Source organism: Lactuca virosa, chromosome 7, assembly GCF_052849685.1.
Source record: "Lactuca virosa cultivar CGN04683 chromosome 7, Lactuca_virosa_CGN04683_v6, whole genome shotgun sequence".
In the NCBI taxonomy this organism is placed as follows: Eukaryota; Viridiplantae; Streptophyta; class Magnoliopsida; order Asterales; family Asteraceae; genus Lactuca; species Lactuca virosa.
The window spans coordinates 60739443-60755261 of record NC_136432.1 but is presented as its reverse complement, the minus strand read 5'-3'; the positions used below and the strand labels follow the sequence as shown (position 1 = coordinate 60755261).

Sequence of the window (15819 nt, the reverse complement as noted above, 5' to 3'; positions counted from 1 at the left end):
AGAAAGAGCCAGAAGGGTTTGAGCCGGAAGCGGTGTTGGAAGAAATCAGAAAAGAAAGACAAAGTGTAGATTAGATAAGAATCCTTAATATAACACCTAAATGAAATATTAAGGCTAGGACCCAACACAATATTCTACAATTCGGAAGAGGGATGCCGTAATCCAATTGCAAAATATTTGAAGGTAGGTAAATGACGATTTACCAATTTCCACCATGAAAAACGAAATTGAAGATTAAGTTTTAAATAAATTGAAATTCCTAGATTCTTTTGAGATTCATTGAACTTTTCAATGGCATGTTTAAATCTCGATTATGCCCTTCAAGTTTGTGACTGGGATACCGAGGATCACAAACAAGGTGTGAATAACCATGCAAATGTGCTTGGTACTCTTGATATCATTTATCACCTAATCAATGTGCCGGTTAGCCACACACGCTCCATCGATCAATGATAAAAATCAAGCTACCCTTTGCCACCCTTGCTAGTCCTAAATTAGTGTGCCGGTTAACCACACACGCTCCACTAACGACTTGGCAAGGTGCAAAGTGCAATTTCATGGAATAGCACCATTTTCACATTTTTCCTAAAGTAACTAAGATTGAGAATTTATAAAAGATTAGTTACTTTATAATATCATTATACTTATTAATGAGGATTAATGTCCTTTCCTACCCGTTCGGATAACGACCCTCCACCAATTAAGGAAGCGGTGGGTGAGAGTGGACACCCATTCAACTATCATTTTATAGGCAGTTTCCTTATACCCCCTTATAGATCGGCTTCGTGAATGAGGCCTACTAACAGTAACACTGACTTGTCTTATACATATATATAAGTATTAAACTTTTAATGTTATAATAGTATAAGGGTTGAATTTTAAACTTTTAAAATTCTAGGGTTTAGAGTTAAAGTTTCATAAATGAGACTTTTCAAGTTCCAAAACTTGAGGGCAAGTTTTGTAACTCTTCAAAACCTTTTGAGTTCCATAACTTATGGAGTTAATGTTTCATGAATGAGACTTTTCAAGTTCCATAAGTTGAGGACAAGTTATGAAACTCTTCAAGAACCATTCTAGATCAAATTTAACTAATAAAATTATCATATAACTTTTCATTTACTAATTTGACATAATTAACTAACATAACAAGACAATTCAAATCAAATAATACCAATAATCAACTTATTATCTTAAAATTTGATAATTGTCTTTTAATTGGATGAAGATAATCATTACCATATAGAGAAAACGAATTTTATGATATAAAACAGTTTGTGGTAATTATCCTAATCCAATTCTGGCCAAGAAACCCGAAATACTGCCATCTGATGATCCAACTCGTCGAGCCACGCTATGGACTCGTCGAGTTCATCACCATATGATCCAACTCGTCGAGTTCCCTTATGGGACTCAACGAGTCCAACAGTCAGTTGCCGGAAATGTCATTTTTCCAGCTTTAAAATCAAACAATTGCATCAATATAATAGAAAACACCCTAGGCTATGATACCACTGATGGGTTTTAATCACTAGAACATCCCTATGGTGAACATACAACCCTAATGCTTTGGATCTAAGTTTTCTCTAATTATACATGCAGTTTTCTTTTTTCCAAAGCATGAAGCCTAACTAGCATGCAACTTGATATTTGAATAATAAAAACTAGTTAGAATAATACCTTTTGTTTTAGCTTGTTGAATTTGGCCTTTCTAGAGCTTAGCACCCTAAGTGTAATGCCTCAAATGGTTCACAAAACACCAAGAGAAAATGGAGGAACTTGAGAGAGGTTAGGAGCACACAGAAATCGGCTATACTCTTGTTGTATTACATGTGTGTCCGATTTTGGGGCCTATGGGGTACATATATAGTGTAGAATTCCAAGAGTCATATGTAAACCCTAATTCTTACACTTAGGCTTATGATCCATAACCATTTGATAACTCTTTGGACCAACTTAGTCCACCACCAATCAATCATGGATCATCAGCCCAAACTATATGTATCATTGATTTACATAATCAGTCCCTGTAAATTTAATTAGTCTCTTTTGATCACTAAATTAATTCCAAATTAATTCTTGATCAATACCAATTAAATAATATGATTCCTCAATTAATGTATTATACTTATAATATATTAATAAACCACAAATAACATCTTTCTCAAAATTTATCCTATCAAATTGCTTTGGAGAATGCAACCCATAATGGACCATGCTACTATCGGGTCAATTACATACAAATTATAGTTATGGGCTTAGACACCTAATCCAACACCCTACTCCTTTGAGCCTCCCCTACCATATCTCTTTCAAATATGAACTATATGTAACATCCAAAAATATGGTCCCAAAAATTTTCGATTTAATATTAGATAAAATAGTAGTTTTCCATATCATCCAAACATTTCAAATAAACCAGTGTATCAATTGTCATAAATCAGAGTACACCATCATAACAAAATCCCAATGGTGTGTGCAATGCAGTCATCCCGAGCTCTTCCCCTTGGAACCAGAGCTACCTGAAACATAAATTGAAAACCGTAAGCACAAAGCTTAGTGAGTTACCCCAAAATACCGCATACCATACATATCAAGCAATGATGAGATACAGGCCCCACCCATACTCCAATAATATTGAGATGCGGGCCCCGCCCACACTCGGATGAAAATGAGATACGAGCCCCGCCCACACCCATGTAACGGGCCCCGCCCAATAGACATACATATACAAGCACATACATGCATCATATAGACAACAAGTATAACCACATAATCATACAAGGGTCGACCTTGGTGCCTTAGACCCACAAAACCTGGTGAGGAAAACTCACCTTGAATGCTGAATGATAACTGGATAAATCCCCGACCCGGAAAGAACTCTACTTAACCCTTAAACGGAAACAATCCCTTAGATACCGATCATTATTTCAAAACCCCTAAAAGGTCAAACTTGGCTAAAGTCAAAGTCAAGGTCAACACCCAAGTCAAAGTTAAAGTCAACGCTCCGAGTTGACTCAACTCGTCGCGTTATCCTTCAACTCGTCGAGTTGAGTCAACTCGGAGCGTTGACTTTGACTTTGACTTTGGCCAAGTTTGACCTTTTAGGGGTTTTGAAATATTGATAGGTATATATGGGATTGTTTTTGTTTAGGGGTTGAGTAGAGCTGTTTCCAGGCCGGGGATTTATCCAGTTATCATTCAGCATTTGAGGTGAGTTTTCCTCACCAGGTTCTGTGGGTCTAAGGCACCAATGAAGACCCTTGTATGATTATGTGGTTATACTTGTTGTCTGTGTGATGCATTTATGTGCTTGTATGTGTATTTCTATTGGGCGGGGCCCATTACATGAGCGTGGGCGGGGCCCGTATCTCATTTTGATCAGAGTATGGGCGGGGCCCGTATCTCACTAGGCGGGGCCCGTTTCCGAGTGTGGGCGGGGCTTGTATCTTAATATTATTGGAATGTGGGCGGGGCCCGTATCTCATCATTGCTTGATTAGTATGGTATGCGGTATTTTGGGGGAACTCACTAAGCTTTGTGCTTACGGTTTTCAGTTTATGTTTCAGGTACCTCTGGTTCCAAGGGGAAGAGCTCGGGATGACTGCATCGCACACACCATTGGTTTATTTGAAATGTTTGGATGATTTTGTTATGATGATGTACTATGATTTATGACAATTGATACATTGGTTTATTTGAAATGTTGGCATGATATGGAAAACTACTATTTTATGTAATATTAAATCGAAAATTTTTGGGACCATATTTTTGGATGTTACACCATAATTCCAAACCCAAACCTATTGTGGTGCACATCCATTTCCCACTTCCTTTTTTGCTATTTCTTCAACACAATTCCAAAAGAAACCCTCAAATAATCGACTTCATAAATCCTCTATGGAGATACGATTACAAACAAACTCAATCAACAATTCAAGATTTACCAAAAAGCATCAATTTTGTTCTGATCCACTACATATTACTAGTGGGTTTCAGAAAGGGGACAACTTTCTCGATTGATTCAATGTTGGCTAAAGTGTGAACAAACGTGATTGGGATCATGAAGAAGAAAGAAAGATCGATGAAGGCACCACTCATTAGCTATCTTATAATATTAAGTACCGTGAACAACATAGATAAATTGTCCCACTAAACATCGTGAGGCTCAAGAGCCCAATCTATGATCCAACAAGTTGGGTTCCTTGCCACCTGATGGGTGGAGCTAGTGGGGTTCGATGTTAGCGTAACTAAGATTTAAAGAGGTGAGATTAGCACAAAGCATAAAGATTCTCGGGAGATGTTCAGGTGCAATTTCATAGAACTCGGGGAGACTCATCAAAACTGATGGGTGGGTAGAAGTGGGTGACGGGTAGGTTGCAAAAGAAGGTAGATGTGGATGATGGGTAGGTCGCCGAAGAATATGAAGGTGAGGCTGACTGATATGGTGGATTATGGTGGTGGGGGTGAAATCGAGGGGGGGGGGGGAAGAAAGATAGAGATGCCGGCAAATAACCCTAGGGTGGGGTTGGGGTAAAAGGTCCTTTTTAATGTTTATAAATATATAAGTCAAAGGGAAAATAATCATTTTAGTACACTTAACGGATTAAAGTAATGGTTGTTAAAACCACTAACCAAAACCACACTAAATGGCCATTTTTACAAGTCGAAACATATTTGGACCTTAGCAAAAGAAATATTCAAATCACAATGGCCATTTTTGCATTTTTTCCTATGTTAATATTGTAAAGTTAAGCATTGTTTTTACAAATGGCTTATTTTTATCCACAATTTGTTATATGCTCTAAACAATGGCAATAATGGACCATCGTGAGAGCCATGATCTGAAAAAAATCCCTCATACTTCTAGATCGACGATGTGTATCCTTGGTTTAGACCTAGCTTATCACGAGTGGATATGTTTAGAGATGAACAAAATGATAATGGTACAAGATGTATTATATATATACTCACACGTGATAAGCTAACCCATAATTATTTCGTCAATGAAAAAGATAAACACACGCATATCTCCACTACGTTTCTTTTTCGGATAACAATTGCTAATTTAGGGGGTGTTTGGCTAAGCTTATTTTTAGCTTATTATCGGTTCCACACCTGTATAAGCTAAAAAAGATGTTTGGATAAAAATAGCTTATACCGGTGCCATACCGGTAATAAGTCAAAATCCATAAGTAAAACACCTATAACTTATCAGCTTATAAGCTATAAGCTATAAGTTGAAAAGTGTTTATGATTTTTCATAAGCTTAGCCAAACACCCTCTTAATTGTAAAAATATATCATATAGATCAATACCACAAACGATCATTTTAATGAGTGATGTGAGTAACGTTTGAGTTTTTGTCCTACTACAATGATCTGATCCTTATCTACACCCTCTGTCAAAACACAATACTGTTAAATGGAAAATTATATATATATATATATATATATATATATATATATATATATATATATTTAATAGTAATTGTTTGTCCACTCACCACAACGAGTTTCGCGGTATTTCGAGGTGTGTGTGTGGGGGGGGGGGGGGTATAGTCTAGTCATGTAAAATAATTGCTAGGTAATATTTGTTGCTTTCTAATCCTAGACTTTCCAGAAGTGTCCTCTATCATGTATAAATAAGAGTTTTACTCCGAATGAACAAATCAGAGTTGTGATGTGTAAGACTTGAATACTCTCAAAATCCTCTCTGTTGAAATTTATATTTATGAATAGCAGAGTTCATTCATCATCCAAGATCGTATCCAAAATCATCCATTAAAAATATAATATTCAAAGTTCATTTAGCATCAAAGATCGTATCCAAAACCATCCATTAAAAATCTAATATTCAGGTCAGTCACTCTATCATCATTCATTTCTGTATTTACTTTTATTTATGTGGGGGTCTACCTTTAGCAATGGAACTAAGTGCTCAGTTTCGAACCACATCTCACCCCATTCTTCGCAAATCCTTATGTGCTTTGGACGAGAATTGAATTTGGATCATTTTTACTTAAATAGTTAAATGCTTGCCAATCCCATATCATCCTCCACAACACTAGACCATCCATATGTTTTTTAATAACCATACAACATAATGTAGTTTATTTTTAAAACACTAAGCAAACTACTATACTAATTTAGTTTATGCTACATAGATATAAATAGATTATCTGAATATAAAGATTCTCGGAAAATTCCAATTCGGCAAATTTACGGATCCAAAACCCATAAAAAATATCATCGGTATGTACAATTGAACCAATTTGTAAGCAAGCAACAACACATGGCCTAGCTGGATAAACACCATAGCTGTTACTTTCAAAGTTTGAGCCCTAATTTAATAACCTCCCTTTCTGTAGCAACTTTGAAATTAATTTGGAAGATAACTACTCCTATTTTTTAAACATTATCATAATTACGTACACACCCTCTTGCCTCCTGGTGCCATTGTTTAAAAGATTCTCTCAATTCAAGAAAGCAATGAGTAGGTTTAACCCAAAAAGGACCCCACGTTTCGAGTTTTTCAACAAGCCTAAAAGAAGGGTCTTTGGGCAGAGAGATATTTGATTGTGTGTATTAGCAGTAAGCGACCACCATGTGCGCACTCTCTTTGACCCCTTAATTAAAGCTGGTATTTTAGGTTTAAATTTTGGAATCTTGTGGTGGGTTTTATGTCAGAGCAGCAATAATGGCTTCAAGTGGGTAGTTGTTCTTGTATTTGTGGAGGGGTTGACCTAAATTTATTGTCTTGATTTGGGTTTTCATATAGTTTTCTCAAGTGGGTTAGAGTTCATTTCGCTTCGTTTTCGTTTCGTAATGTGGGTTTTGTTCCGATTGATTGATGCTAGATTTGGGGTCAGGGTTTGTGAAGTTGAGTTCTGTTAAGTTGTGCGATCTTTTAGGGTTTTTAGTTTGATTTGTGTTCCGTTGACTTGTCAACGTGCATTGGTGAAACAGTGGGGTTTATTGTTGTCGGTGATTAAAGGTTTGCAGTGTGTAGAGGGTTTGATTTTGTATCTTCAGCAGCAAAAATGGCTTGTATGAAGTTGGGATCTAAAGCAGATGCATTCCAGAGACAAGGCCAAGCTTGGTATATTTTTTATTCTTTGTAAAGTTTTCTTATTATTTCTGACCTATTGTTTATATATTTATGTATGCATATGCATATATCTGTGTTACTGTATATAATGTATGTTAGAAGATTTTTACTTGAAGCTTATACATTACTATGATGTGTGATTTGATCTCTGGACATATATCATATATGTTAGAAAATGGTACTTAGATGGTGTTTCTTTTGACTTGATCTTGTAAGCTATTTCTTTCAAATGTTATGAATTTTGAGGTTCATGGTTTGTGAAATCCTAACTGTGGATGGTTGATCTTCATCTCGTTTGTTGAACTTTAAAGCCAAATTTTGTATTGTGAAGTTTGAAATTGTGTTTATAGAAATTTAAAGAACCCGGATATGAATATTATTGTAGGTTTTGCACAACTGGTCTCCCAAGTGATATTGTGGTTGAAGTAGAGGATATGTCCTTCCATCTTCATAAGGTAAACTTTACTACTCCATTTGTTCTCTATTTGTTGTGATACTTTGACTTTGATTGTCAAACGAACAACTTGTAGTCTTAAATAAAATCGATCTACATGTAATTGATTTTAGCATAAAAATCGGCAACTACATCAAAAAGTACATAGAGTGCTAGAATTATGAAACGGCTTGACATTAAAAATGTTAAACGAATATAATGAAATTATACATTTGGCAAGTGAAAGTTTGACCTTCAGAGTCAAAGGATCTTTACTTACAAAATACAAATCAAGTTGTTCATAAGTGGATACATAATCTCAATTTTTTTTAATATATATCAAATAAAGCTTTAACCTTTTTGATGTATATCAAATAAAGCTTTGATCTTTTCGATGTAAATGGAATAAGGCTTTGATCTTTTTGATGTATATCGAATAAGGCTTTGATCTTTTTGATGTATATCGAATAAAGCTTTGATCTTTTTGATGTATATCGAATAAGGCTTTGATCTTTTTGATGTATATCGAATAAGGCTTTGATCTTTTTGATGTATATCGAACAAAGCTTTGATCTTTTTGATGTATATCGAATAAAGCTTTGATCTTTTTGATGTATATCGAATAAAGCTTTGATCTTTTTGATGTATATCGAAAAAAGCTTTGATCTTTTGATATATATTGAATAAAGCATTGATCTTTTTGATGTATATCGAATAAATCTTCAAACTTTGTGATTTTTTCAATTTTTTACAGTTCCCTTTGCTCTCAAGAAGCGGGGTTATGGAGAGATTAATAGCAGAAGCTTCCGAACAAGAAGACAAAGTATGCACCATAACCCTCCCCAACATCCCTGGTGGGGCCAAAACATTCGAACTCGTTGCCAAATTTTGTTACGGTGTAAAACACGAAATCACCGCCTCAAATGTCGTCCACCTCCGGTGTGCCGCCGAACACCTCGAAATGACCGAAGAATACGGCGAAGACAATCTAATTTCACAAACCGAAACATTCTTCAATCAAACCGTTTTAAAAAATTGGAAAGATTCCCTAAAATCCCTCCAATCCATTCCCGATCTCCCACACGCCGAAGAACTCAACATCACAAAACGGTGCATTGACTCGTTGGCGGTCAAAGCAAGCACGGACCCGAATCTATTCGGTTGGCCCGTGGTGGACCACCGTGGGCCCATGCAGAGCCCCGGTGGTAGCGTGTTATGGAACGGGATTAGCACCGGGGCCCGTCCGAAAATCGTGAGCTCCGATTGGTGGTACGACGATGCTTCATCTTTAAGTTTACCACTTTACAAACGGTTAATTTCGGCTATGGAAGCCCGTGGAATTAAACAAGAAATCATCGCGGGGTCTCTTGAATATTACGCGAAAAAGTACTTACCCGGGTTGACTCGCCGGAAAAGTGCTCCGGCGGGCCACCTGGCGGAGCCACCACTGGAGGAAGATCAAAAGATTTTACTCGAAGAAATCGACCGTTTACTTCCGGTCCAAAAAGGGCTCGTGTCAACCACCTTTTTATTTGGGCTTTTACGGACCGGGTTGATTTTACGGGCCAGCCCGAGTTGTGTATCGAATTTGGAAAAAAGAATCGGGCTGCAACTTGATCAGGCGACACTTGAGGATTTATTGATGCCAAATTTTTCTTATTCGATGGAGACTTTGTATAATATTGATTGTGTGCAACGGATGCTTGAGTATTTTATGGCTATGGATCAAGCAACGGGTGGTGCGTCTCCTTGTTCGATTGAAGATGATGAACAGTTGTTGGGTTCACCATCTTTGACCCCGGTTACAATGGTGGCTAAGCTTATTGATGGCTATTTGGCTGAAGTTGCACCCGATGTTAATTTGAAGCTCCCAAAATTTCAGTCTCTTGCGGGTGCGGTTCCTGAGTATGCTAGACCGTTGGATGATGGATTGTATCGTGCAATTGATATTTATTTGAAGGTAATAAAAAGTTAGTGTTTGGGTAATGTGTTGTCTATATTCAAGAAAATTACAGCAAGCTTAGGGAAATGGAACGGAGATATAAATGAGGGCAAATTTTTAAAAAGTTTGGACTTACTAAGGAAAACCTATCTCCCTTGCTTTCTTTGTTAAGTCGTTCTTTCTATATCAAGTAAAAATGAAACACCTTTTATATAGTTTTATAGCTTATCGGATTAAGTCATGTAAGCACTTAATCCGGTACTCTATATCTGGGTGTTTCTTTTTTACTTAATACAGAAAGAACAACTTAATAGAGAAAACAAGGGAGATGGGTTTTCCGTGGTAAGTCCAAACTTATTACAAATTTACCCTCATTTATTTCTCCGTAAATATGTTTTCTGAATGGTATTTCGAAGGGTATAATGGTCCAATCTTATTCATTTTATTTTTTCCGAATGCAGTCTCACCCATGGTTAGCAGATTCGGATAGAGAACAACTCTGTAGACTCATGGATTGCCAAAAACTATCATTAGAAGCTTGCACACATGCTGCACAAAATGAAAGATTGCCATTAAGAATCATAGTCCAAGTTCTTTTCTTTGAGCAGTTGCAGCTCCGGACATCAATCGCCGGATGTTTCTTGGTGTCTGACAATCTGGCGGACGGGTCACGGCAGTTAAGAAGCGGGGTGGTTTCCGCCCAGGAGGGTGGCGGTGGTGGCTGGAACACAGCGGTGAGGGAGAATCAAGTTCTGAAAGTTGGTATGGATAGTATGAGGATGAGGGTGTCTGAGCTTGAAAAAGAGTGTTCGAATATGAAGCAGGAGATTGAGAAACTGGGCAGAGGTAAGGGTGGTGGCGGCGGCGGTGGTGGTGGTGGCGGCAGCAGTGCGTGGGGTAACATGTCGAAGAAGTTTGGGTTTAAACTCAAGTCTCAAATGTGTAGTGCACAAGAGGGGAGTGTTAGCAAGCAGAATAATGGAAGTGGGAAGATTGAAAAGGGTAGAGAGAAGCAACATAAGCATAAGAAAGATTTGTCTTGGGCAGGGTAAAATTGGAAAAAAAAATGTTGAAATTGGAGAAAAAAGATATTTGTTTGGCAATTGTACTATCGAGTAGAATGACGATGTGACATTGGTGTCTGAAATGTTGGTTTTTGGTTGGAAGGTAAGAAAGGTGGGTAAATGGTGATCCGTGATCATAATATTTTGATATAATGGTCAAATAAGTAAATTTAACAATACAATTAGTATAATTGCTAAGCAAATATCTTTTATTATTATTATTATTATTATTATTATTATTATTATTATTATTACTACTACTTTTGAGCTCTTTGTATGTTTTATTAGCTCTCTTGTTGATTATGTTTAGTTTGAGTTATAAATGTTATGTGGTCATAGTAACTTGTAAGAAGACTTGTGTGTAGAGTAAAAGTTATTTGTTTGGGATCTTTATTATCAAGGAAAATGGAAATATGTATTTGGTCATTTTGTTGTTGATATATATATTTTTTCTGTAATATTTTGATTGGCTTGTTTTAACTTTTAACTTGAAGAAAATAACCTCTTTACTAACTAAAAATATTTAAAAATTTATTTTCATTTCATTTTCAGTATATATTTATATTTCTTTGTACTAAAAATGCTAAAAAAAACTCATTTCTTTATCATTCTCAATACGCATTTATATTTCTCTATTAAAAAAAAACGACAAAAAAATTCATTTTCATTTCATTCTACGACATACTCTTTGTACACTAAATAATAAAATCATTTTTTTTTTCCAATTTGACTTTTTGAAGAAAAAGTAAATAATTATATTTTGTATTTTGTGAGCATGAAATTGTTGCCTTTGTTGGACATATTTTGGATATAATAAGTTTGGAAGAAAAGTAAATCATTTTAAAGGGATAATGACTTGAAAGAGTAACGAACTTTCGATTTTGTTCATATTTAGTCACTAAACTTTTTTTCATTATCTATTTGTCATTGAATTATTGAAACTGTTCATATTTTACCCTTATGACCGGCTGTTACTGGTCATAAGGGTAAAATGTGAACAGTTTCAATAGTTTAGTGGCAAATAGATAACGAAAAAAAGTTTAGTGACTAAATGTAAACAAAATCGAAAGTTCGTTTCCCTCTAAAAAGTTCAATGACTAAATGTGAACAAACTTCCTCTTGTATTATGTTTTAGCAAATTATTTATTTTTGTTAAATTGTAGCAACATTTGTTGATGAAGAAATCTATAAAATAAAAAAAAACAAAACCCCGAAAAATATATTAAAAAAAACGAAAAACCGAAACCGAAATAAAAAACCAATGGTTTGGTATTTTCCAAAATAAAAAATCACAATTTTCCAATCTGATTTTGGTTTTACAAAAATTCAACTTTCAGATTTCCATATCTAAATCTCTCCCCCTTTTTATAATTGAAAAATGATTATAAAACCAAAAAGGGAATGAGAAAGCGCTCAATTCAGAATTTTCTATCCAAAACTCCCCCTTTATGACATGAGAGATAGAGGGAGAGACATTTAACACCTCTATATAAGGTATGTTCATACCACATGTAGAGGTGTGCTTGAGAGATGTAACATTGAGAGTGTTAGTGTGTGTTAATTATGTAGATTTAGATTTAGATCTTTTTTTGTAAACAACTTTCATAATAGAATACATCTCTTAAACACCCAAATCACCGTGTTCTTTAATTCCTCATGCCAAACCAATGGTCATAATTCACATCAGTGAGAATGGTTCATTTTTTTGTAAAACCAAAATCAGATTGGAAATTTTGATTTATTTTGGAAAATGTCAAACCATTGGTTTTTTATTTCGGTTTCAGTTTTTTGTTTTTTTTTAAATATATTTTCAGGGTTTTGTTTTTTTTTATTTGATAGATTTCTTCGTCAACAAATGTTGCTATAATTTAACAAAAATAAATAATTTGCTAAAACATAATACAAGAGGAAGTTTGTTCACATTTAGTCATTGAACTTTTTAGAGGGAAACGAACTTTCGATTTTGTTCACATTTAGTCACTAAACTTTTTTTCGTTATCTATTTGTCACTAAACTATTGAAACTGTTCACATTTAACCCTTATGACCGGTAACAGCCGGTCATAAGGGTAAAATGTGAACAGTTTCAATAATTCAATAGTAAATAGATAACGAAAAAAATTTTAGTGACTAAATGTGAACAAAGTCGAAAGTTCGTTACCCTTTCAAGTGATTATCCCCATTTTAAACATCTATTTGAACCGTTTATGTTAGTGTTTATAGAAATAAGGGACAAAGTTGACAAGTATTGAAAATGAAGGTCCTCAAGAACTCTGATAAACCATTTTGCACATCTTTGAACCGTTTCATGAACTGCCGAACAAACATCTTGCTCGCGTTCTCTCGATCTGTTGATATCTCCGATCTCCGATCTTGATCCGATTAACAATGGCGATGGCACCCGATATGTTGTTCAATTTGAGAAACAACTTCTACTTGGGAGCATATCAAGCTGCCATCAACAACAGCGATATCCCCAACCTCACGGAAGACGATTTAATTGAACGAGATTGCCTTGTGTATAGATCCTACATTGCCCTTGGAAGCTACCAAGTATGTGACTTCATCGTTATCTATATATTCTTTTCTCAATTGTTGTTTGATTTCATCTGTTGTAATTGATTTGATCTTCGATAGCTTGTGATTAATGAAGTCGATTCATCTGCGGCGACGCCTCTCCAAGCCGTGAAATTGCTCGCTTTGTATCTTTCCAGCCCTGATAGCAAGGTAAAATTTGTTTGATCTCGTAGTCATGTCGATAGCCATTAACTTGTATGCAATATGGACAACATCATTGTCTTCAAAAATGAAACACGTTGCTTCTTCTATTCCATGGAAATTGCAATAATTCCCCTTTTGAGGTTTCAGTAACATTGCAACCTTTGTTGAAAGTTCTATTTTGAAGTGAAGGACAGCATCACTGTGAAACAAAAAGAAAATTCTTCTGCCCTTCGATATTGCAATAATTTGGTTTTTGAGATTCCATACAGCTTGGGAAATCCTTTGTTGAGACCTCTAATTTTGAAGTTACTATTTCCCTTAATCATTGCTAAAATCATATTGGTTTGAGTCTATAGAGTATAGATGATTCCTTGGTTTTGTATTTACTGCATGATATATACTCAACATATTTGACAAACAGTTCAAAGTTTTGTGCACAGCTTAGTCAAAACTTTCAATTTTATTGGAAAGAAGTAACATGAATTATTGGTGTCATCTTAGTTACTTGAGAGTCTTGTGCTATTCATGAATTGTTCTTAAGTGATTTACATTTGTCGAATATCCTTGATCAGTTCTATATCTGTCAATTAGGTTAATTTTTCTTTCATAAACTGCAACATGCACAATTCAAAGTAGATGAATTCTTAATGAATAAAAGCATGTATGCTGTATGCCATTAGTATACATGTACCTCTGTTGTCATTTCATGGATAAAATGGGCCCTTTCTCTAACTAGTATTATTATGTGATCTGATAGGAAAGCATCATTTCAAGTATAAAGGAGTGGTTGGCTGATGATGCCATTGGGAACAATCCAATTCTCAGGCTTATTGCAGGCACCATATTCATGCATGAACAGGATTACAATGAGGCTCTCAAACACACAAATGCTGGAGGGACTATGGAACTGTTGAGTTTAATTTTTCTCTCTCTCTTTATGTTATTTGTTATTAATTTTATTTCCTTACTAATCCCCATAAAGGATACACATACACTCAATACTCTACATTCTAATCTTACATCAGTTATATTTTGCCACTCCTAGTTGCACACAGCTCCATAACTACAAACAATCATATATTTTTGGTTATAAATATAAACAGATCTTGATTTAACAGGGATTATTGTTCTTTTATTCTGTTCCTAATGCATTATGTCCCTTTCAGATATGCCTTGAATGTCCACATTTTCTTCAAGATGCACAGATCAGATTATGCTGAGAAGCAGTTACGAGTTATGCAACAGATTGATGAGGATCACACACTGACTCAGCTTGCAACTGCATGGCTTAATTTAGCTGTGGTATGTGTTTTCCTCTTTAATTCATTCCAAACTAAGTTGCTGTTTCTTTTCGACCTAATTGACTTATTGGGGACTTGACTTAATCTGGTAACCTATATATGAAAGACAAAGAAACAGCTCCTAAAAGTAAGTAAAATTACACTCTGTTTTTTACTAAGTGTACTATTTTATGAAATAGGGTGGTTCAAAGATACAGGAAGCATATCTCATATTCCAAGACTTCTCTGAGAAGTACCAAATGACTAGTCTGATCCTTAATGGGAAGGCTGTGTGTTCCATGCAAATGGCCAATTTTGATGAAGCTGAATCATTTTTACTAGAAGCACTCAACAAGGTAAATTTCCAATTTCCAAACGAGCCCCTGTTTTTCATTACATGACAATACAAAACAGGTTGTACTGCATGTGGCATGCATTGAACTGACACTGACACTGACACTGACACTGACACTGACACTGGGACAAAAGTTGAATAAGTTAATTGTAATGTTTTCATATAGGATGCAAAGGATCGAGAAACACTGGCTAATCTGGTTGTATGCAGTCTCCATCTTGGGAAACCTTCTTCACGGTTTTTAAGGTTTGCAGTCATTTTCTTAAATATTTTTTTTAAATATCATTTATCCAGACAGTAGTCTTTTAGAAACTGAGTTTTGTGTGTGATTTTTTTTTTTTTGGTTGCAGTCAGTTAAAACTGTCGGATCCAGAACACATGCTACTCAAACGGGGTTTATCTGCAGAGGAGAATTTCAACAGAGCAATACAAACGGTTGCTTAAAGATGTTGATTTTTGAAAAGGAAGTCAATTTTGAATACTTGTGTGTTTGAATATATGTTACTAAAAATTTAGAAAATAATTGATTTTTGTTTTTTCTAATGGAGGAAAAAGTAATGGTTTTGTCGTGGAGTAGTTGGTCAAAGGGTGTCTCACATGGGGTTAATTTAAATAAATGGGATTTAACTTTAAGAGAAGTATTAATCAAGTGATCTCACATGGGAGGATGCTTCTACATGGTACTAATAACAATTAGATCTTTGACTTCCGTAAATATGGATTGTTGGATCATCCAAAAATAAGATACATAAGAAAAGAAAAGGCTTGTAGGAGAATAGTGATGTAATATACGAAAAGAACAAACACGACTGAGCAATGAATGACTATGGCTTGCATTTTAACACAATTTTTCTTAAAACAAATATGTCCTCTGGTGCTTGTTTCCCATGACACAATAGCTAAGAATGGTTCTTGGAA

General features: G+C 35.3%; 2 protein-coding genes across 2 annotated transcripts; both read left to right on the top strand.

Moving 5' to 3' along the window:
* Positions 1 to 6364: 6364 nt before the first annotated feature.
* On the top strand, positions 6365 to 10972 carry LOC145123912 (Phototropic-responsive NPH3 family protein). The gene is made up of 4 exons (XM_079059097.1): positions 6365 to 7098; positions 7493 to 7562; positions 8295 to 9500; positions 9944 to 10972. The coding sequence occupies exons 1-4, from the start codon at positions 7040 to 7042 to the stop codon at positions 10532 to 10534; spliced, it is 1926 nt and encodes a 641-aa protein (XP_078915223.1). The 5' UTR covers positions 6365 to 7039; the 3' UTR covers positions 10535 to 10972.
* Positions 10973 to 12818: 1846 nt separating this feature from the next.
* On the top strand, positions 12819 to 15474 carry LOC145124830 (coatomer subunit epsilon-1-like). Its single transcript, XM_079060294.1, has 7 exons — positions 12819 to 13098; positions 13183 to 13272; positions 14024 to 14175; positions 14433 to 14568; positions 14747 to 14902; positions 15068 to 15147; positions 15252 to 15474. Exons 1-7 carry the CDS (start codon positions 12934 to 12936, stop codon positions 15343 to 15345), a joined length of 873 nt encoding a protein of 290 aa, XP_078916420.1. The 5' UTR covers positions 12819 to 12933; the 3' UTR covers positions 15346 to 15474.
* Positions 15475 to 15819: the final 345 nt, after the last annotated feature.